General features: G+C 38.2%; 2 protein-coding genes across 2 annotated transcripts in view; both read right to left on the reverse strand.

The window, feature by feature from the left end:
• Positions 1–5,119, reverse strand: part of LOC117301561 (sushi domain-containing protein 2-like) — a 29,870-nt gene extending 24,751 nt beyond the window's left edge. The window contains exons 1-3 of the mRNA XM_033785591.1: positions 5,026–5,119; positions 794–918; positions 401–487 (exon numbers count right to left, since the gene is read on the reverse strand). Coding sequence (XP_033641482.1) covers positions 401–487; positions 794–918; positions 5,026–5,119 — 306 coding nt within the window. The remainder of the gene's footprint in view (positions 1–400; positions 488–793; positions 919–5,025) is intronic.
• A 3,733-nt stretch (positions 5,120–8,852) lies between these two features.
• Positions 8,853–18,935, reverse strand: part of LOC117301486 (sushi domain-containing protein 2-like) — a 31,207-nt gene continuing 21,124 nt past the window's right edge. Inside the window, exons 13-21 of the mRNA XM_033785508.1 lie at positions 18,447–18,614; positions 16,970–17,115; positions 16,409–16,541; positions 14,740–14,893; positions 14,094–14,188; positions 12,787–12,972; positions 12,244–12,420; positions 11,332–11,429; positions 8,853–10,625 (exon numbers count right to left, since the gene is read on the reverse strand). Coding sequence (XP_033641399.1) covers positions 10,452–10,625; positions 11,332–11,429; positions 12,244–12,420; positions 12,787–12,972; positions 14,094–14,188; positions 14,740–14,893; positions 16,409–16,541; positions 16,970–17,115; positions 18,447–18,614 — 1,331 coding nt within the window. The 3' untranslated portion in view covers positions 8,853–10,451. The remainder of the gene's footprint in view (positions 10,626–11,331; positions 11,430–12,243; positions 12,421–12,786; positions 12,973–14,093; positions 14,189–14,739; positions 14,894–16,408; positions 16,542–16,969; positions 17,116–18,446; positions 18,615–18,935) is intronic.

The following is an 18,935-nucleotide window of genomic DNA, read 5'->3' on the forward strand; positions in this document are numbered from 1 at the left end:
AATTACAGCAAAATTAACTGTTTTATTTTAATTCACTGCAGCATCCCTTTTAAGAGAAGGGGTTCACGCCACAGCACCTTGTAAAGCATTACATGGTGCTATCAGAATTAGGTCTCATAATTCAAACGTAGTCCCACATCTTGCAGGAAATACTGTATGTTACAGCGCCAGGAGTGTCACTGAGTGACGGACATGTGCGCTATATAAGACGCCACAATTATTATTGTTATTAATTGTGACACAGCAATTGGCCAATTTTGACACAGCTTAAGTGAGCTTCAGAGTGAACCGTATAATTTTTCAATACTATTTATGACTTTTGATGAATATCGAGTCCCAGTCTGTGAGAAAAAAAACACAGCATCACTTTCAAAAAGGATAAAAATAACAAAAGACATACCGGCAAATCTCCAAGGGGGAACTTTTCTTGTTCCTTTGAGTGATCGGAGTAGGAGTTCACAAAAGACAATACCCCATTGTCATTTACCTGCAGATAAAAGAATATGATATTAATAATTTATCTTCCTGGCCAATTTCAATAAAAATCCATTAGTTGTAATGATTGGCTCAGAATTCATTTATTTATTTATTTATTTTTTTTTTTTTTGGGGGGGGGGGGAAGAATTCCAGTTAAGACGTAGAAATCACATCCCTTGATTATTAAATGCCTAGATGTTTAAAATAGGTCTAATAATTCCAATTACAGCTCACCGAGCCTGTAAAACGAAATACCACAAAAAAAATACATGAAAAGTGATTTCTTTGGGATGTCTCTCTGGTAGCCAATACTTACATAAATGGTCCAGTACTTCCTGTTGTAAAATGGTAAACCCCATCGCAGAGTCAACGGTGATGAACTTATGTCATTTCCCTTTGTTAGTTTAGCGTCCCTGTTCTCCTCTCCATAACGGAAGAATCCTAAAAATAATTGAGTCAATTTAATAAAAGTTATTTCCACATTAACATTCATAGTAGCCTACTATGGAGCGACTTAAATTTACGTGAAGGCACGTTCTTAAAAAGCAGGGCCCAATTTCATAGTGCTGCATGCTTGGCACTGGACACTATTTGTAATTACTCAAAATAATTGTTAGCATACAAACTTAATTGGTAACAAGCAAAGGAGGGCTGTTGTGAGAAACGGCTCCCTCTGAAGTAACAAGTCTTTGAGAAAGGAGTTATTTTCCACTAAAATATTTGAATTTGAATTTGAGACCTCAGAATTAGATTTTGAAGTCCCTAAATCAAGCATCTGAAAGCACACAACTTCATGTGACAATGGTGTTTTTTCTTCCATTTTTATCTTGCAAATTTGACGACCAATGGAGTTCAAATTTTCACAGGTCTGTTATTTTGTGCATATATTGAGATACACTAAGTGAGAAGACTGGTCTTTGACAGTTTACTAAAGGTGTCCATTGTCTTTTAAAGCAGAAAATATTGCTTTTAAAAAGACTTTCTGCAAAGAGAAATGAGCAGGATTATACCAGTCACAAATTGTACACCTGACATGGTAGTTTGGCTCGTAACATTTTTCTGATAAGAAACATCTTGTTTTGCTTAGCAACTTTTTCTCTTGTAGAAAATGGGGCACAGGGCTTGACAAGGAATAGCCTGTAATCTGTATCCAGGGCCCAATTGCATAAAGCTGCTTAGCACACAAATTCGCTTAGCATGAAATTTCTTCCTTGATAAAAATAGGTTTACCAACCAAATTTCCATGTGATTTTCAGGATAAGCAAACAAAAGCTGAATACCAGTAACAAGCACTTTGTGAAAAATGGAAGTTTGGCTGGTAATCCTAATTTTATCAGGGAAGCGTTTCATGCTTAGCAAATTTTTGTGCTTAGCAGCTCTATGAAATTGGGCCCAGAAAAACAAGAAATAACAAACATCAACAAAACAAAGAAAACTAAACATTGTTTACAAACTATGTAAAGAGATAATACTCAAAATAAATTACTTAAAAAGGTACATTGTAGGATACGGATATTTGTCAACAATATCTTGACTGTTCATGGGCAAAATTACCAAAAAAAAAAGTAGGCTGTGAAAGTTTCAGCACTGTAGGAAAGCTGAAGAAAACGGCAAAAAAAAGAAATCACGTCACAGTATATTTTATCAAGAACGTCAAATTCAAGTTCAACAAATTTAAAATGCTTGTAAGAACAATAAGTTGACCTAATTAAAACCATCGCCTGAAGTTTGATGTTGCAATAGATTTTTTAGATAGTCAAATAGTGATGTCAAAAACCTGCTCGACAGTGCCAAGTATGATGACATAAACACTAACACTAAAAAAAATAATAATAATAATCAATAGACAGATATTAACAAATAATAATAATTAAAAAAAACAATAAAAAAATAACCACATCCCATTGCCGGTGCTCTAGTCTAAACTTGGGAGAAAGTTTCCGTATGGCGCCACCACTTTTTCATTCGATATAAAATAATATAGGAACTTATTTACCTGATTGATATATTCCTTTTTGTAAAAATGAGTGAAAAAGTGGTGACGCCAAGGAAAGTTATCCTAAACTTGTATTATTAATTACTGTTTATCGACTAGACATTTTCTATGAAAAAACGTCTGAATGCATGTCGGATATGGCTTCAACCACGAACATAATCGATGTATCAACGTTAAGTAGAGCACGACACTTGATCCCCAGCGGGCTGACAGGGTTTCAGCGGCGGGGCCGTCACGCTGGATGCACGGCGTGCGGTATAGCGCAGACTCCCGGTCGGTTCGTTCGGACTTCGGTGTGCCCCTCTTGCATTTTGGTCCATTGAAGGGAAGACTTATGGAAGAAATTGGTCCAAGTCTACTGGTAACACTCTCATAATCTTTAGCCCCAGTCCCTCCTCGCTTCAACTGTATCATCTTGAGTCCATGGACATTTTCTGATCGCAAACGAAACTGGAAATATCATAATTCTTTTAGGCCGTGTGTGCGTACTTCACAGCCGGTGTGTTGACATCGTTTTATTCATTCAACAAGCGATTCAACAAGATCAAGACGTTGGGGAACCAAGTAGATCATAGTGGCACCAGTCTATTGCCCAATGGGGGCGTGACCACATAAGGGGAGGCGTTGTCGATCATTGACTCATTTTGTTTTGCTTCTTTAAGAACTTATATACACTCTCAGTGCTTTGCTGAGATGTAAAACAAGAAAAATTGCAAAAGCTTCATTCTAAGATAGTCTTCTGCACCTATTCATCTATTTTGAACGATCTTTGATGTACCTCAGCTCCCCGGCCTGAAAAGTATGATTTTCATCTAAGATATATTTTTCTTGTAGACCATAAGTGGATTTTGCCTTTACTTCTCGGGGCGAAATTGCATTCAAATACAAAAGAGGATTTTTATTTACATTTAAAATGCAATTACATGAGCAGATGTGGGATGGGGTAGGAACCGATCTTGAAAAAAAAAAAAAAACAACAGCAACAACAACACTACCAGCCGTAGCGAAATATTGTTGCTGTATGTTTATCCATTGCTTGACTCGATCGTGATAAGTGAGGCATGCTCATTCAGGAGAAAAGCCGACAGAGCGTCGAAACGTCGAGATTTTTATTGCGAGCGGCTACATCGGCGCTATGTTATACAAGCCCTTACATTTTGTTCAGAACTACCTTATCAAAAAAAAAAGTGTATCGGGCTTACATTTATAAATAAAGGATAGTTTAGGTCTGAGCGTCGTTTGCAAAAAATAATGTGAAAAACTACTTCCCATAAGTTACTTCAACATTATCTTGACTAAAAAGTCAATTATTAGTACTAGTAGTAGTTGTAAGTAATTACACAGTGAAATCATTTAAACTGGTGTTAATTTAGGCGCATAAAATCATTATCTAAAAGGGCAACACCCTTTATCATTATACAAATAACTTATGAGAATGTTTTAATTATGAAAACCACAAACTTAGAACAGGCTAGCTGTACTATAGCTCAAGGGGGAAATCAAAGATAGCAAAATTATAAACAAACAATTGGGCATATAAATTTGAATTAAATTCCGTAATAATACTTCCAGAAGTTTCAGTTCATAAAAAAGATAATTGGAAACTTTATAAAACAGATATTACCATGAAACATTAATAAAGTGTAGGCCTAGGTAAGGTATACAGTGTAAGAAAATAGTTGCAAGGGACAAAATATATTATTGAGAGCAAACATTGTAAGGAGTTAAGAATAGTATCGCATCAGTCCAAATTATACTGAATGACAAAGGAAGCAATGAAGGGTATAGTGCAGGCAAAAATAATTAAAACTCAGTCCTGTGGTCGCTGATTAACTTGGTGGAAGTTCGGCGCTAATCGACGAAGAATTCAAAACAGACGGAAGAAGAAAACAATTTTTTTTAGAAGTTTAGACACAAGTATTTTTCCACACAGTGAATAAAAACAGTAGGCGTACCCGGTGATTCCAAATGAGTGAAACAAACACTATATTAGTGAGTGGTAAACATAAAAAAATGTCAGTGTTTGCTTCCTGTCGAATGTTTTATCTTCTTGCTGTGCCCGAAGTTTTCGCACTTGCCGAATTTTGGGCGAGTAGCACCCCCGCCGTATTGGTGGACAGTCAAGGCGCTTCTTAAGTCACTGGACCCTAATGTCAAAGAGCAGTCTTCTCACTTGGTGTATCTCAACACATATATAAAATAACAAACCTGTCAAAATTTGAGCTCAATTGGTCGTCGAAGTTGCGAGATAACAATGAAAGAAAAAACACCTTGTCACACGAAGTTGTGTGCTTGATTTCGAGACCTCAAGTTCAAAAATAAGGTCTCGAAATCAAATTCGCGGTAAATTACTTCTTTCTCGAAAACTATACGTTACTTCAGAGGAAGTCGTTTCTCACAATGTTGTATACTATCAACCTCTCCCATTACTCGTTTCCAATGAAGGTTTTATGCTGATAATTATTTTGAGTAATTACTAAATGTGTCCACTGCCTAGTTCATCAAGTTTCCGACACCATTCATTATCGCTAACATTATTCCAAATGTATTACCTTCTTCCGTTGGTGGTATCGGTGGTTCAGACACCACGCATACGACGCAGACCAGAAGCAAAATCCAAGCTAAAAGTGGGAATTTAGCCTCCATTTTCCCCTCTCAGCAGAACTTTTTAAAACACAACCAGCAATTCAAAATGGCGGCAGTCGTTGAGCACTATCTCCCGCCCTTAGAATGTACACTAACTGACGCTAACCCAACCCCAGTTCACAATACACGGGCAAAGGTCTACACATAATGCTATGTCCAAAGTTCAACTATTAGCTTTAATGCGTGATAGCCTGTGCTGGGCATTGTTAGTTAACCATTAACTTGAATTACAAACAAATAAGATTCAAGCTTTATTTGATGAAATATGATTCAGTTTCATGCGAGGCTTTTTTTTTTTTTTTTTTTTTTTTTTAATGTTTTGCTTTCATTTTTTTTTTCTCCGGCGAAAATATCCCCACCCCCTGCCCATTAACAACGGAACTCAGTGGCGTTCTAAGTCCATTTGTTGGTCTTGACTATTACGAAAACAAGTCTTCCAAATCCACAACAAACAGTTCCAACCACAGTACACACATTGCTAATAATTATTTTGAGTAATTACAAATAGTGTCCACAGCCTTTAAAAGAGCAAGGTATACGTTGAAAAAATCTTTTGGTTAGAAGTACAGCCGCTTCGATATAAAGAATTTAAAGGAATATTTCACTTCGAAGTAATGTAATATAATATTTAAAATGTCAGTTTTTATTATGCCCAAATTTCAGATTGTGTGTTCCTATTTATATACGGCATGTTATTTTCCTGTATGGACTTCGAATTTTTTGCGACATCTCAAAAACGCTTCCACTTTTTTAAATTTAATTGTCACATGTCAGTTTGTTATTGTATATAATAATCGAATGCTTTCAAAACGAACACTTTGCCTAAGATTGAACTATGATTAAACTATACTGTCATTGGTGTTAGTAAATTTAATCAAGACTAAGTTTAGTGGGATTGTGTTATAACATACACATTCCGTTTGTCTGACTGGATATTGACACAGTGTTATTCATTAACCACATGGGTCGGGTAGGTTGTATGGATAGGTTCATGAATCTTATCTCAATCGGTGTTTTGTTATGTAGAGTATGATGAGGTGGTATGTTTTGTAGTGTTTTGAGCCCACATTTTTTCAAGCTGAAGATTTTTTTGTCTGTGGAGTAAACAGGGTGTGTGTGCCGCGGGGGGGGGGGGGGGGGGTTGGCGGGCGCTATTAATAAGTGGACTGTCGTTTTGTGGAGAACTCGAGTTTGGAATCGAAATGTTCACTATTTCCACGTTAAAAACCGCATAGTTCTCTTAGATCCACCGCCAGGGGTCGAGAATGTATGCATTTTAGCCCGTATGTGGCCTGGTTTTTTTTCCACGCACCTTCAAAAATACTAGGTCAGGATAAATTTGCCTACTACGCGCTGTAATTGGTTAATCTTTCAGCACTATAAGATTGAGGATTGAAACTTTATGAATAACTCAACAACAACAACAACAACAACAACAACAACAACAACAACAACGAAAACAAAACCGCGCAAAATCAAGTTTGCAAAAGACCTCGTGGCTTCGTCACTCGCGCGTGCGCATTTGGTCTATCCTACCAGACACGTCACGGCTGCACTGTTGTCTAAACCACGAGAGCCTTGCTGAAAAAAGCTACCCAAATCTCTGCAGATGAAAATTGTTTAAAAAGTATCCAATTCCATTGTTTCTCAAGATATTTAATTCCAAAGAACCATCAAATGCTAAGGCCTAGTACTTTTGCAATTCTAATGAGAAACCAATATTCAGTATTTGGACGAGGCGATGTACGTACCAATGCTCGGTTTCAGAAAATAAAGCAGAGACTGATCTCAACTGGAGGCACTGGACACACTTGGAACTTTTCACTAAGACCGATTTCACAAAACTCTTCCTAACTTAGGATTTATCATCTTAGGACTTAGGACGAGTCCCAGCCCTGCACTGTAGCATGCAGACCTTAAGATTAATCCTAAGTTAAGAACTCGAGTTAAGACGAGTCCTAACTCTTTGTAAAATCGACGACAGTTCTTACTTGGTGTATCTGAACACAATTTATAAAATAGCAAACCTGTGGAAAAAATGGGCTCAATTGGTCGTCGAAGTTGCAAGAAGTAAAATGAGAGAAAAATTCCTTTGTTGTACAAATTTGTGTGCTTTCAGATGCATGATAAACTTCATTTCTGAAGCCACAAATTTTGTTACTTCAGAGGGAGCCGTTTCTCACAATGTTTTATACTATCAACAGCTCCCATTGCTCGTTACCAAGGCAGTTTTTATGCTAACAATTATTTTGAGTAATAACCAATAGTGTCCAGTACCTTCACGTTGATTCATAGAGCTTTGATTGTGAAATCAGCCAAAAAAGAAAGAAGAAATACTCAGTGCTCGTGGTGTTGTATTGTTGTTTATTGAACTTTTTAATGACACGTAGTGCAAGCTTACAATAAAAGACTTGGTGCCAATGAGTTGAACATTTCTGAGACACGAACTGCATGTTTAAATTGAATCGGCTCTGAAAAACAAAACTTTTTAATTCACTGAATAAAGTACCACATATGAATGTTTATTGTTGACATTAACCTCAAAATAACGTCAATATCAAAGTATCTTCCGTGACGTGTGGGGCGTGACATTCGTTCCACGATGCCCACCTACGAATTCCAAATAAGTCCTAAGCAACATTTTATCTTTAAGACATGCAGTCACAAGAAGCTACACAACTGTCTAGACCTTTCTTTCACAACGTCATCACAGCCAAAAGTTTTTTCCAAGGTTGGAAAACTAAATGCAGAGAAACATAAGACGGCCACAGTTTGTAACAATCATACTTAGTGCAGAATTTGTTGGATACAACAAAGGAAACAAATCTTAGGAGATGTTTGAAAATTTGCAAAAAAAGAAGAAACTATTATGGTCAGAACATCTGTTTATCATAACACGATTATTATAACACGCATTCGGTCGTCCATGCTTACTAGCGCGGTTTATTTGTCAACATGAAAAGGTCTTTACAGAATGGCAAATAGTGTTATCGATTTGTAGTTATGCGCCGTATGCTCCAAGTTCACAACGCCATTGTCCTTGATGTGATGTTAGAACTCGTAAATCACTCGGAAATCACCCGGAATGTTTTGCTCGCAGATATGCGCATTGGACATGCTTTTGGGCCGATACATTTCACAGTTTGAATGTTCTGTTTACTTAGTAAATCTATACTTTGGTTTAAACAAGAACATTTTTATTGTAAAGTTAATTTAAACTGTGTTTATATGCCTACTCTATATAGCTGAACATTAAAAGACCAAATAATGCAATAACAAACATTAACTTTTTTGTAAAAGAAAAATACATACTGCACAGTGATATTTCTCTAGGTTACTATAATAAAACTACAGTTTACAGCTAAAAGCATCTTCTAAAAACTACTCTAGGACAACTTGTGGAGAGACTTTTCGGCAGTTGAGTTTCCAACCTGCAAGATATCCCCAAGAAGTTTAATTACTAATAGGACTGCTTGCGGATAAGTTTGAGGGTAGGGTATTGCAAGAACAGGCTGAAGTGAGCAAAAATCAAGTCACAAGAACATTGGCAAGGGTTTTGAGACCTTGGCCCAATTTTATAGAGCTGCTAAGCACAAAAATTTGCTTAGCATGAAATTTTTGCCTTGATAAAAACCGGATAACCAACCAAATTTCCACGTGGTTTTCAGGATGAGCACACAACAGCTGAATACCAGTAACAAGCATCATGCAACAAATGGACATTTTGGTCGGTAATCCTGTTTTTATCAAAGAAGAAATTTCATGCTTAGCAAATTTGTGTGCTTAGCAGCTCTTTGAAATTGAGCCCTTATCATTTTGGCTAAACCACAGACTGATCATTGAGGAGTCTGTCAACACAGTACAGATAATACGTTTTGTACTGGGCCAATATCTAACTGTAATGGAACATTCATTACACAACTTATCCTCAATGACTTACCCATTATGGATAACTTTTCAACAACTTATCTTGGAATAGTTTTGAGAAAGTGCCAAGGTCTAATGCTATGGTCAAACACAAACACCAACTATAGCCCACAAATTTACTGACAACAAAATTGCTCTAAAACACATCCACAGACCCAGCAAGTACAGTACTTTCCCAAAAGGTATATTTTTAGTTCAGTTCATTTGTTATTTAAAGTATTCTTGGTTTCACAAGCCAAGGACTCTCAGAAAAGCAAAATTAATCCCTGCACCAACAAATGACCCAAGTGAGAGAAGATGAGGATAGTGGTTTCAGAATTTAGATGTGGGAGGAAAACCCCACATAATTATTATATAGCTAAAACACAGTCAGCATGGGACTCGAACCTGAACCCACCTAGTGCCCAGGCGTGATTCGAACTGAGGTCCTTGATGGGGCGAGCAAAGATACCCCACCTTCTTTCCATTTTAAAGTACATTGCGTTAATTTCAAAGTTTTAAAAAGTTCTCGGTATTAAAGGGAGACCTTTGTGAGAACTCTAGGTGACATCCACTGTTCTCTGAAATGATTCAGGCTAGTTGCACAGAGCTAAATAGCACATTACTGGAAAGCTACATTAAAGAAAGGGGCTAGAACAAAAACATCTTTTTCATCTGACAACTAACACCTGTTATCTTCATGTAACTCCTTCCAAACAGTGGACTTAATTGAATCACGCAGTAACTGCTCATCCATTATGACCGAAATAATTCAATGTAAACACATCCACTGGTGAAACGGATGTATAGTTTTGGAGTTTAAGTGGTGAAACTTGGAAAATCTTTAATTGAGCTTTTAAGTAGTGACATGCTTGCGGCCTTAAACTGCTTAACATTTTTCAAGCACAAACCGCCAGGCCATAAGAATGTGTGTACACAATCAGAACTTTCTAAAGTAGATTTATTATGGGGAACAGTGATATTACTTTATTTACATTAAAACATTTCTTAAGGTAATGTTTTTACTATTACTTGGCAGAATATTCTTTTTCCCTTGAATACAAATTTATTGTTATGTAATTATATGCAAGCAACTATCATTGTTTTTATGTACATCGTTGTTATTTGAAAATCACAAACCATACAAAATTACAAACCAAACGAAACCGGTGAAAATTACTTAGTTTTGCTAACAACCTAACCTATGTATGATTAACCGCTGACTGACATAGTACAACGTTTCCATTACGTGAATCACCCATTTAAAGCACACCCTAGTGTCTTCATTCACAGTGAGTAGGATATAGCCAACAACTTGATCTACAAAAAGTATCAAAACCCTTTAGTGGGAGATTCTTGTAATGCGCCTCTCACACTTTCAACAGAGGGCGGTCTTGTACAAATTAGTGACATATTGCGTCATCTACTATTTTAGATCTCTATCATCAGGTTTGTCGCTAAATCCACCGTCATCTTCCGCAGACTTGGAGTTCTTGGCACCCATTTCTATGTCTCCGCCCTCGCCAGCTGCAGTTGTTTCAACGGGTTGGTAGGCGCTATCTGGCGGCCTGGTCACCGTCTGAGAGGCTGTCAGTTGCTTCTATCAAAATAAAACGGCAGAATTGAAAGGTATTAATACAGGATTGGCAAGGGTAAAAAGAGGCCACTTAAGAACTCACTAAAGATGCACATGTAACATCTACTAAATCGTTTGCAGTATCCGCTGCTAAAACATAGTATTTGAACTGCCTCTAGCTACCGGGAAATCTCGGTGGTCTAGTTGGTAGGACACGCTCAAGAATTGCAAGGGTCATGGGTTCAAATCCCACCCAAGTGATATGCCTGTGATTTTTTTCACAGAACTCGGGTAAGTACTGAGTATACAGTGCTAACACACATCGGTCTATAATAAAATGGGTAGACCAAAATAAATAGAAATCACTGAAGCTTTTACATTTGGTTTGTGGTAACACCATGAGTGTGTTATTGCCAGGTAGATTTTGTTCTTTAGAGAAATGTCTTGCTCTATATTCTACTGCGTGTAGATTTTTTGATTTTTGGGAGACTTAATTCTCAGCTATTTTCTACATTCCGCCCAGGTAGCAGTTAAAAAGAAAGAGAGTTCTTTCAGAACTGAGAAGTCTCACAAATTCTGAAAATCTATTCCTCGGTAGAAGAATATAAAGCAAGACAACATCTCAAAAGAAAAAATCTACCTGGCAAGTAGATACACACATGGTGTTACTGCAAACAAAATATAAAAACATGAATTTGTGCCCAGTCACATATTGTTTGTCATTTCTTACCTTTTTGTAAAAATATACACCAAGAACGACTGCAGCTACAATGACAACAATGACTATGATGACAACAACAACAATGACAGCTGTGTTACTACCCGCGGCTGCAATGACAACGAATAAACAAGAGTTGTTAGTATTAATGACAGTATGACTTATGCAATTGATTTATTTACTGATTGGTATCAAGTTTGTAAAAATGCATTGGAGGGAGTCCAAGTTCTTTTTTCTCTTTACCATCGCATAATATTGTCAGACTGAGTGCGAAAACTGTGTTGATACATCTAAGCAACAAGACAGGTAACCATTTCTTGATACCCAGGTGAAGGGAAGCATTAAGCGTAAAAATAACGCTTTTTTAAAAAGTCACACGCCTTAAGTGTAAAATTACAAAATTCAAGCCGATTAGGAGGCATGGTAAACTAACCTTCCCTGTCAACTTACCGCAACCATTATGTCAAACTACGGGCCTAAAGAGATCGCAGAAGACTTCCGCGAAGCCACGGTTACTTAACAGGGCAGCTAAAAAGTCCAATGGGAACAGCACAGCGCTGTAAACCTACCACGACCACCCTGTAAAACGCTATGCAAACTTCGCGAAATATAAGTCCAGGTGGGAACGCACGGTAGAATTACACCAAGCCAGTCACGGTAACTTTCCGCGGGGCAGTTGAAGACAAAGTCCAATGGAAACCCTTAAGTCCGGTTCATACTTTCTGAGAATGCGAATGCGAAGTCAACGTTGACGTCACAAATTCGCAACGAATAATTCGCAGCAGTTCAACTCTGTTCAACTTATTTGGGAATATCGCTGCGAAAGGAGAGTTGTGACGTCAAATTAACGTCAACTTCGCTTCGCATTCGCATGAAGTATGAACGGGGCTTTAGAGCTCTGACATTCTTGCTAGGTATACTTACGCGGTGTGCACTTAGTCTCCTCTCCAGTCCACTTCTCATCAGCTCCGCATACTCTGGTAGCACTGCCGGTCATCTCGGCACCGTTGTCGCACGTGAAAGTGGCTGTAATCACTTCTCCCGTGACCTCTACCTTCATGTTTCCATATGACGGTGGATCCAGTGTGCCACACTTCACCTCTGTAAACGTTATCGATTACACAGTAAATAACAATGCAAAAGGTATCTTGTTATTTTCTTTTCAAAACACAAGGTCGACAAAACAAGAAAGATGTAAAGAGACGGTATACCTTTGGTTTTCGGATGGCTCAAGGAGCCATTTGCCTGTTGGATCCAATTATTGTCTGGTACAATGATATGCTTGATCACAAGCTACCACTTAAATTTGAATTCCTCAGACTATCGAGACAGTTGCTTTGTCACATGGTTAGGGGAAAGCTTTTGCGTAGTTACGTAAGAGATAGTGGACACCCATACACCATTCTGAATGGATGTGTATGACACAATGGTACTTGTTATATAACATTATGACATAAACATGTTTACCGAAGCAGGAAGGTTCCGAAGCGTCAGACCACTGCTGGTTCTCCTTACATTCACGATGAGATTCACCAAGGAAGATGTATCCATCGTCACATTTGAATTCAATCACAGAGCCTGGAGCATGATTGGTGGCTTCAACAAAGGTCTTGGACCCACGGGCAGGTGTTGGTATATACGGACACATCAATACTGGAAGAAAAAAAAAACGATTAATGTTATTGTCTAGATCATTTTGTTTGAGACACATAATTAAAGGAACATAACAGATTTGTTTTTTACTAACAAAACAGCTGCTGGCAGTGTGAGCACTTTATGTAATCCATCATTTACATAAACTGACACACCTGTAGAAGTTTTGGATTGATCGGCTATCTGTGTCATTTTGCACGACATTGATTCAAAACAAAAGTGATTAAATCACACACTGAGGGATAAACTCCAAACGGGAAATTAGTTTTATTTATTTCTCATCAAAAAGTATGATATTTCAGACAAAAATATTTCAAGGGATGTTTTCTATTATCATCATCATTAGACCCTGTAAGTTTTAGGTAAATCTGTGATCGACACAATTTTTTTATACTAATTCTGTAATGTTCCTTTAAGTTGGACAACATGTTCTACGAGATTACTTGTGAGGGACCATGTCCAAATAAGTCCAGGACAACCAGTGGATAAGTACCATCTAGGACAAGGTTTTTTTTTACCTGCCGTTAATTCACCTCATTTGAAATTGGGTTTCTGAGAAACCATGGAAGAAGTTCACAGTACCTTGGGTTACATTGTTTACAAACAAGACTCTTCTGCGTCCCTTTTTACAGGGACAAGTTTGTAGCTGACTTTTCAGCGGATGATGTTTGCACTTTGGTGTCGCATTGCCATTGCTCTTGTTGTAGTCTGTAATTGTCAGTACCACCTTCAGTGTCCCCCCCCCCCTTTTTTTTGTTAACAGTGAGATGTGAGGTTTTTAATTGTGGGGTGAGTATTAGGGGACATTCTTTGTGGCAGGACGGCTTTGTAGAGGTGCTGGTCACCTGTTCCTCCTCGCCCCTCACTGGCTAAGTATTTTTTAGCTATTTTGTTCTTTGTTTCTTTATGTATCGATTTGTATATTTATACTTTTATGCCAGTGGAAAGTCTAATCAAACTAAAACTAAACTAAACCACAGAGACTTAGAATGTTATCTTTGAGACAAGCCTGAGGTTTCTTCACAAGTCTCACTAAAGTAAAGCACACTTTAAATCTTAGATAAAAACAAACATTTTGGTTACTAAATGCCCTCAGGAGGTAAGAAAGATACTGCGCATACCTTTGTTAGAAGCGGCCATTGTTTTCTGCACCATTTCCGATCCCATACGAGTGTGTGCTGCAATTGATGCTAGACCTGTCATCTGGTAGTCAAATCTTGTTGGAAAAAAAGAATGAAAATTCAATGTAAAAGAAAAAGAAATTTAATAGATTTTATTATAAACTGAGATCACTATGGGTGCATTTGATTAGCTTCCCCGGGTCGACCCCGGTCTGCCCTCTAGTAAATCATTTAGACTAATCCCTTGTCTTTATCCGCAAGACAAAGACATGTATTGATTTTATGGAACCAGTGATTTTATTGGATCAGATATTCATTGAACAAATGGGAAGTTACGTGTTTTGTTTGGCAGATGCACTTTCTGTAATGCATGCAGCAGCATCCATTTTTAAAATATGTTTACAGCACATACAATGTAGGATTTGACTCTGAAGTCGCGTAAAATGAATGGGAGGTAAAAGGTGATTATGAGGGGAATTGATGTGGACTCAAGGCAGATCTCTGGCAAATTTCTAGATAAGTGTGACGTCAGTTGTTCAAGCTAGTATGAAAATCAGGTATTGTGAAAATTCCTCTCCTTAGAAAAACTCTTGGTGGCGCTTTATATTGTAACTTAAACAATGCAACCGTGTCACTCCTGACTCACATGCATGCTTCATCTTCACCACAGACTGATTTGAGTTCCCTGGAAGGCACATCATCAGGTGGGTTGAAGATAGGGGTGAAGTCATTGAACTGGTACTCTCCATGGGTGAACTTATCTCCAATGTAGGTGAATATCGTCGGTGGAAAGGCCTCCCCTGGACATAAATGGAATAGTCCATTTAGAGTTGCAAGATCAAAATATTCTTGTGTGAGATGGACTAGTAAGACGTTCTTAGAGACGATGTGACCTATGTTTACATTCAAACCACCCTGTTGACAAAACACTGTGTACGTCATGTTTCCCCGGGCAAAAAGACGCGTAGTCATTGTAAGATTGCATACACTTTCTAGCTGGCTGCCAAAACACAAAGGTTTTGCCAGGCAGGTATGCGCACGAATCATGTTATGGTTTTCATGTGACGTCAGAGGTAACATCATCTATAGAGCGTATTTAAATTCTGGGAGAACTTTCAGTAGGTTTTACAAACAATCCAAATAAACAATTTAACAATAAAAGATTTACAAAAAAGATAAGGTGTATTTTGAAGAGATCTGGGTTTGACTGAGAACAGAGCGCTAGGGTAGCATGAACAGAGTCGCAAAGGGTGGGTGCGCTGAAGGCAACAGTTCTTTTGCCATAAGTTTTTGTTCTGTATGGGGGTGCTTGAGGGTCTGGGGTAAATTTCACAAAGAGTAAGGACTAGTCTCATCTTGAGTTAGGACAAATTACTCATCCTAACTTAGGACTAGCCTTAAGTTTGTAATACCTCTTAGGAAGAGTCTCTAGTTAGGACTAGTCCCTAGTTAGGACTAGTCCTTAGTTAGGATTATATAACTGACATACAGATCCTTGTCATTTGATTGGTGAAACTTACTTCACGTGACATTCACTATTACTCCCATCCGCACCGGCGATCAAAAATACCTATTCGTCCATCGGGAATAGCGTTTCCATTCAACAGTTAGAATCATCCTTGTTCCCAATGTTTTTGAGCAGTACAGCGCCGCAGCGCCGCTGCTAAAACAAAGGAGCACCTGTGCAGAAGGTTGTGATCCGATTTTTCCATTGTTGCCGCCAAGCGTCGCTATATGATTTTTAGTTGTCAGTAATTTGTGTGATTTTTCATAAAGTTATACTTTTAAAATTCATCAAACTACAAGGATCTATATGTCAGTTATATAAAACAAATATTGAGTGGCTCAGAGTGGAATGGGAGGAATATTATCGCAAGGTAAAATTTGGACTGTTCCATTTCACGAGGCGAAGCCGAGTGAAATGGAACAGTCCAATTTTACTGAGCGATAATATTCCTTCCATTCCACGAATTAAAATATTTGTATTCTAGTCCTTAGTTAGGACAAATCCTTAGTTAGGACTAGTCCTTACTTAGGACTAGTCCAAAAACTATTTGTGAAATCAAACCCTGAGGGACAGATCATGCATAGTATACAAAGTAGAAGTTTATGCTAAAGTAGCTTTGCGCTCGCCAAAAATATTCAAAGTTTTACAGTGGGAACAGTCTCTTTATACACTTTTTGTGAACCATTAATCGTAATTCACGAGTTGAATTTAAGAAATACATCTAAACTATTGTTGCTGAAATTTTGACAGTATAATCAATCTAAATAATATTCAAGAATACAAATTTCAGAAGTGCAAACTTTCTTACATTTTTGTCCAAAGTCCGAGAAGATGGTTTGCGAGGAGGCTGTTTTAGGGAGAGTGTTTCCCTTGGGATCCTTGAGGTCATTAGACATGTCTCCGTCCCAGCTCCCTAGTAATCCCTCAATCTCATTAAGTCCCTGAATTCAAAACAAGAAAATTAGAAAAAGTTTGAACTTTGTTGCGAATTTGTGACATCAAAATTCGTATCACATTTGCACAGGGCCTTTTAATTTACTGCAAAAATGTGTGAAGGCTACTTCTAGGTGTGGGCCACACTTAACTGATTTGGGCTATCGACCCAAATCAATTGTCTCCAGGGGCACGTTGCCATCTACTCCTTGGGTTAAAAAAGGGTTACCCCTTCCACAGTCCAAAGATGTAGGCATGGGTATCACCCTCTGTAGAAGCCTGCTTGCAAGAGCAGAATACAATACCTTTTTACAAAGCAGTTACATGTAGGTTTTATTGCCTTGCTCAGAGGCACAAGTCATGACCGAGATTCAAACCCACAGTCTGCTTCTCTAAAGAAAAACCTCCTAGTTAAATTTAAATTCTAGCGGCTAACCTTAAAGTCTTCTGGGAGCAACACCATGCTACACACCAACTGGTCCCCTGCCTCAACGACAATCCCGATCTGTGACTGCTTGAATAGGAATACCATCTTGGATATTACTCCTGTGCCGGTGTTACCAGGGAAAATCACCAAGAAATCTGGAACAGGAAACAAACAATTTTGTTGCATTGGGGCCTTGTCGAACTTGGCAACTTTTACAGGCAACTTAGATGCAACCAACTGCAGTGCATTCTACAGGACGACTTTGGTAGTACATGAGTCATTTTTTCAAAAATGTCTTGCAATCAATAAACAAACTATCAGAACACTGAAATGTGAATGGCTTTTCTTCTTTGAGATTGCCTGGAACTGGTTGCCTGTAAATTGCCTCGTGTGACAAGGCTCTTAAGCTGTTGATTGAAAACACATTAGACACTGTCTGATAATACTTTGTTAAAACCCTACAATTAAGTATCCGAACTGTCAAAATTTTCTGACCATGGTGGTACCTTTTTAATAATAATACTAGGTTTTTAAATAAAGGAATCAATGTGTGGTGAAGAGGTTTTCAACTAGTGGTTTAATCCCAACGAGGCCTGGTTCTTGATCATTTTACCGAGACGAAGTCGAGGTAAATTATCAAGAACCAGGCCTCGGCGGGTTTAAACCACAAGTTAAAAACCAATTCAACACACTTTGATTCCCATTCATAAATATCTTTTTGATCAAAAACATCATCACTTTTTGGTCAAAAGGTAAAATGAATGCAAAAATTATAATTGTTAAATGATTTCTTTCAACACAACACCCCTCCAGCTATGAAATGGTAAAGCCCTCCGCCGCCCTCGGGTAAACAACTCCTTATAAGGGAATGCTGTGTGCATCGCACGTATCGTGTGATGTGGCACTGTTTCAGCCGTTGCTCTCGACCAATAGGAATGAAGAAACTGTCATATAAGAACAGATGCAAGGTCGCGTGTCACGCCCATAAATTAACACTTTTTACCGGTCATAAACAAAGGTTTATACACACCCACGTGATGCACTCTCCACCAATAGGATTAGCGAAACTGTCTGAGGCATTTATGAATAGCGCTTTATCACACCCTCAGGGGCATATCAAAGCGCTCAGTATGTTTTTGAGCAGGATATGTAAAGCTACGTTTTTTAGTATTAAACATACTTCTTCAAAGCACCATGTAATAGTTTACAAGGTGCTGTGGCGTATTATGCTTACGATCAAACAAGGGACACCGGGGCGAACCCCCTTCTCTTTTCGATAAGCATACTGGATTCTTTTTGGTGCGTTACACAACACTTGGAACCAACTGCTTTATTTCCCATCCCAAGGACAAATCATCATGGTTTAGTGTCTTGTTTAAGGACACAGGCCTCACAACTTCGACTCGAACCCACACTTTGCTGATCAGAAACACCAGAGTTTGAATAACCGCTGGCCATGATTTGAAATAATATGATTCACACTTACTTCCATACTGTTGCCATCTACTGTTTCCGATGTCCTGCAGTTTAGCGGTCTGTCCCACTCTTAGATTCATCATTGTTATGTCATTTGCCTCAATCTGGATGCGATTGTCGTCGTCATTGCTCTCACGTATCGCAAGAGTTGTCAAAACTGTAGCATTCACGGCATCTCCTGTTCGCATACATCAGACAAAGGTAAATTGAATATGATGTAAGAATTTCATCGGGAATAAAGAATATAATTTCTTTTGTTTTACCTCGCTAGCTAGAGTGATTAAGTTCACTTATGAGGCATCCTCATCTTCATTATCAGAATTATATAATGGCCAATCAAAGCAGTGACTGACTCTACACTGACACCTCTGAACCCTATCGACCAATCTGACGCCCAACGGGCGCGCAAGTGTTGAGCACCGCACGCAATTTGCTGTGGTGTCTTCAATGCCTAGATTATCTGCACAAAGACACCGCGTTTGTTAATTTCTTCAATAGA

Source organism: Asterias rubens, chromosome 17 (assembly GCF_902459465.1).
Source record: "Asterias rubens chromosome 17, eAstRub1.3, whole genome shotgun sequence".
NCBI lineage: Eukaryota > Metazoa > Echinodermata > Asteroidea > Forcipulatida > Asteriidae > Asterias > Asterias rubens.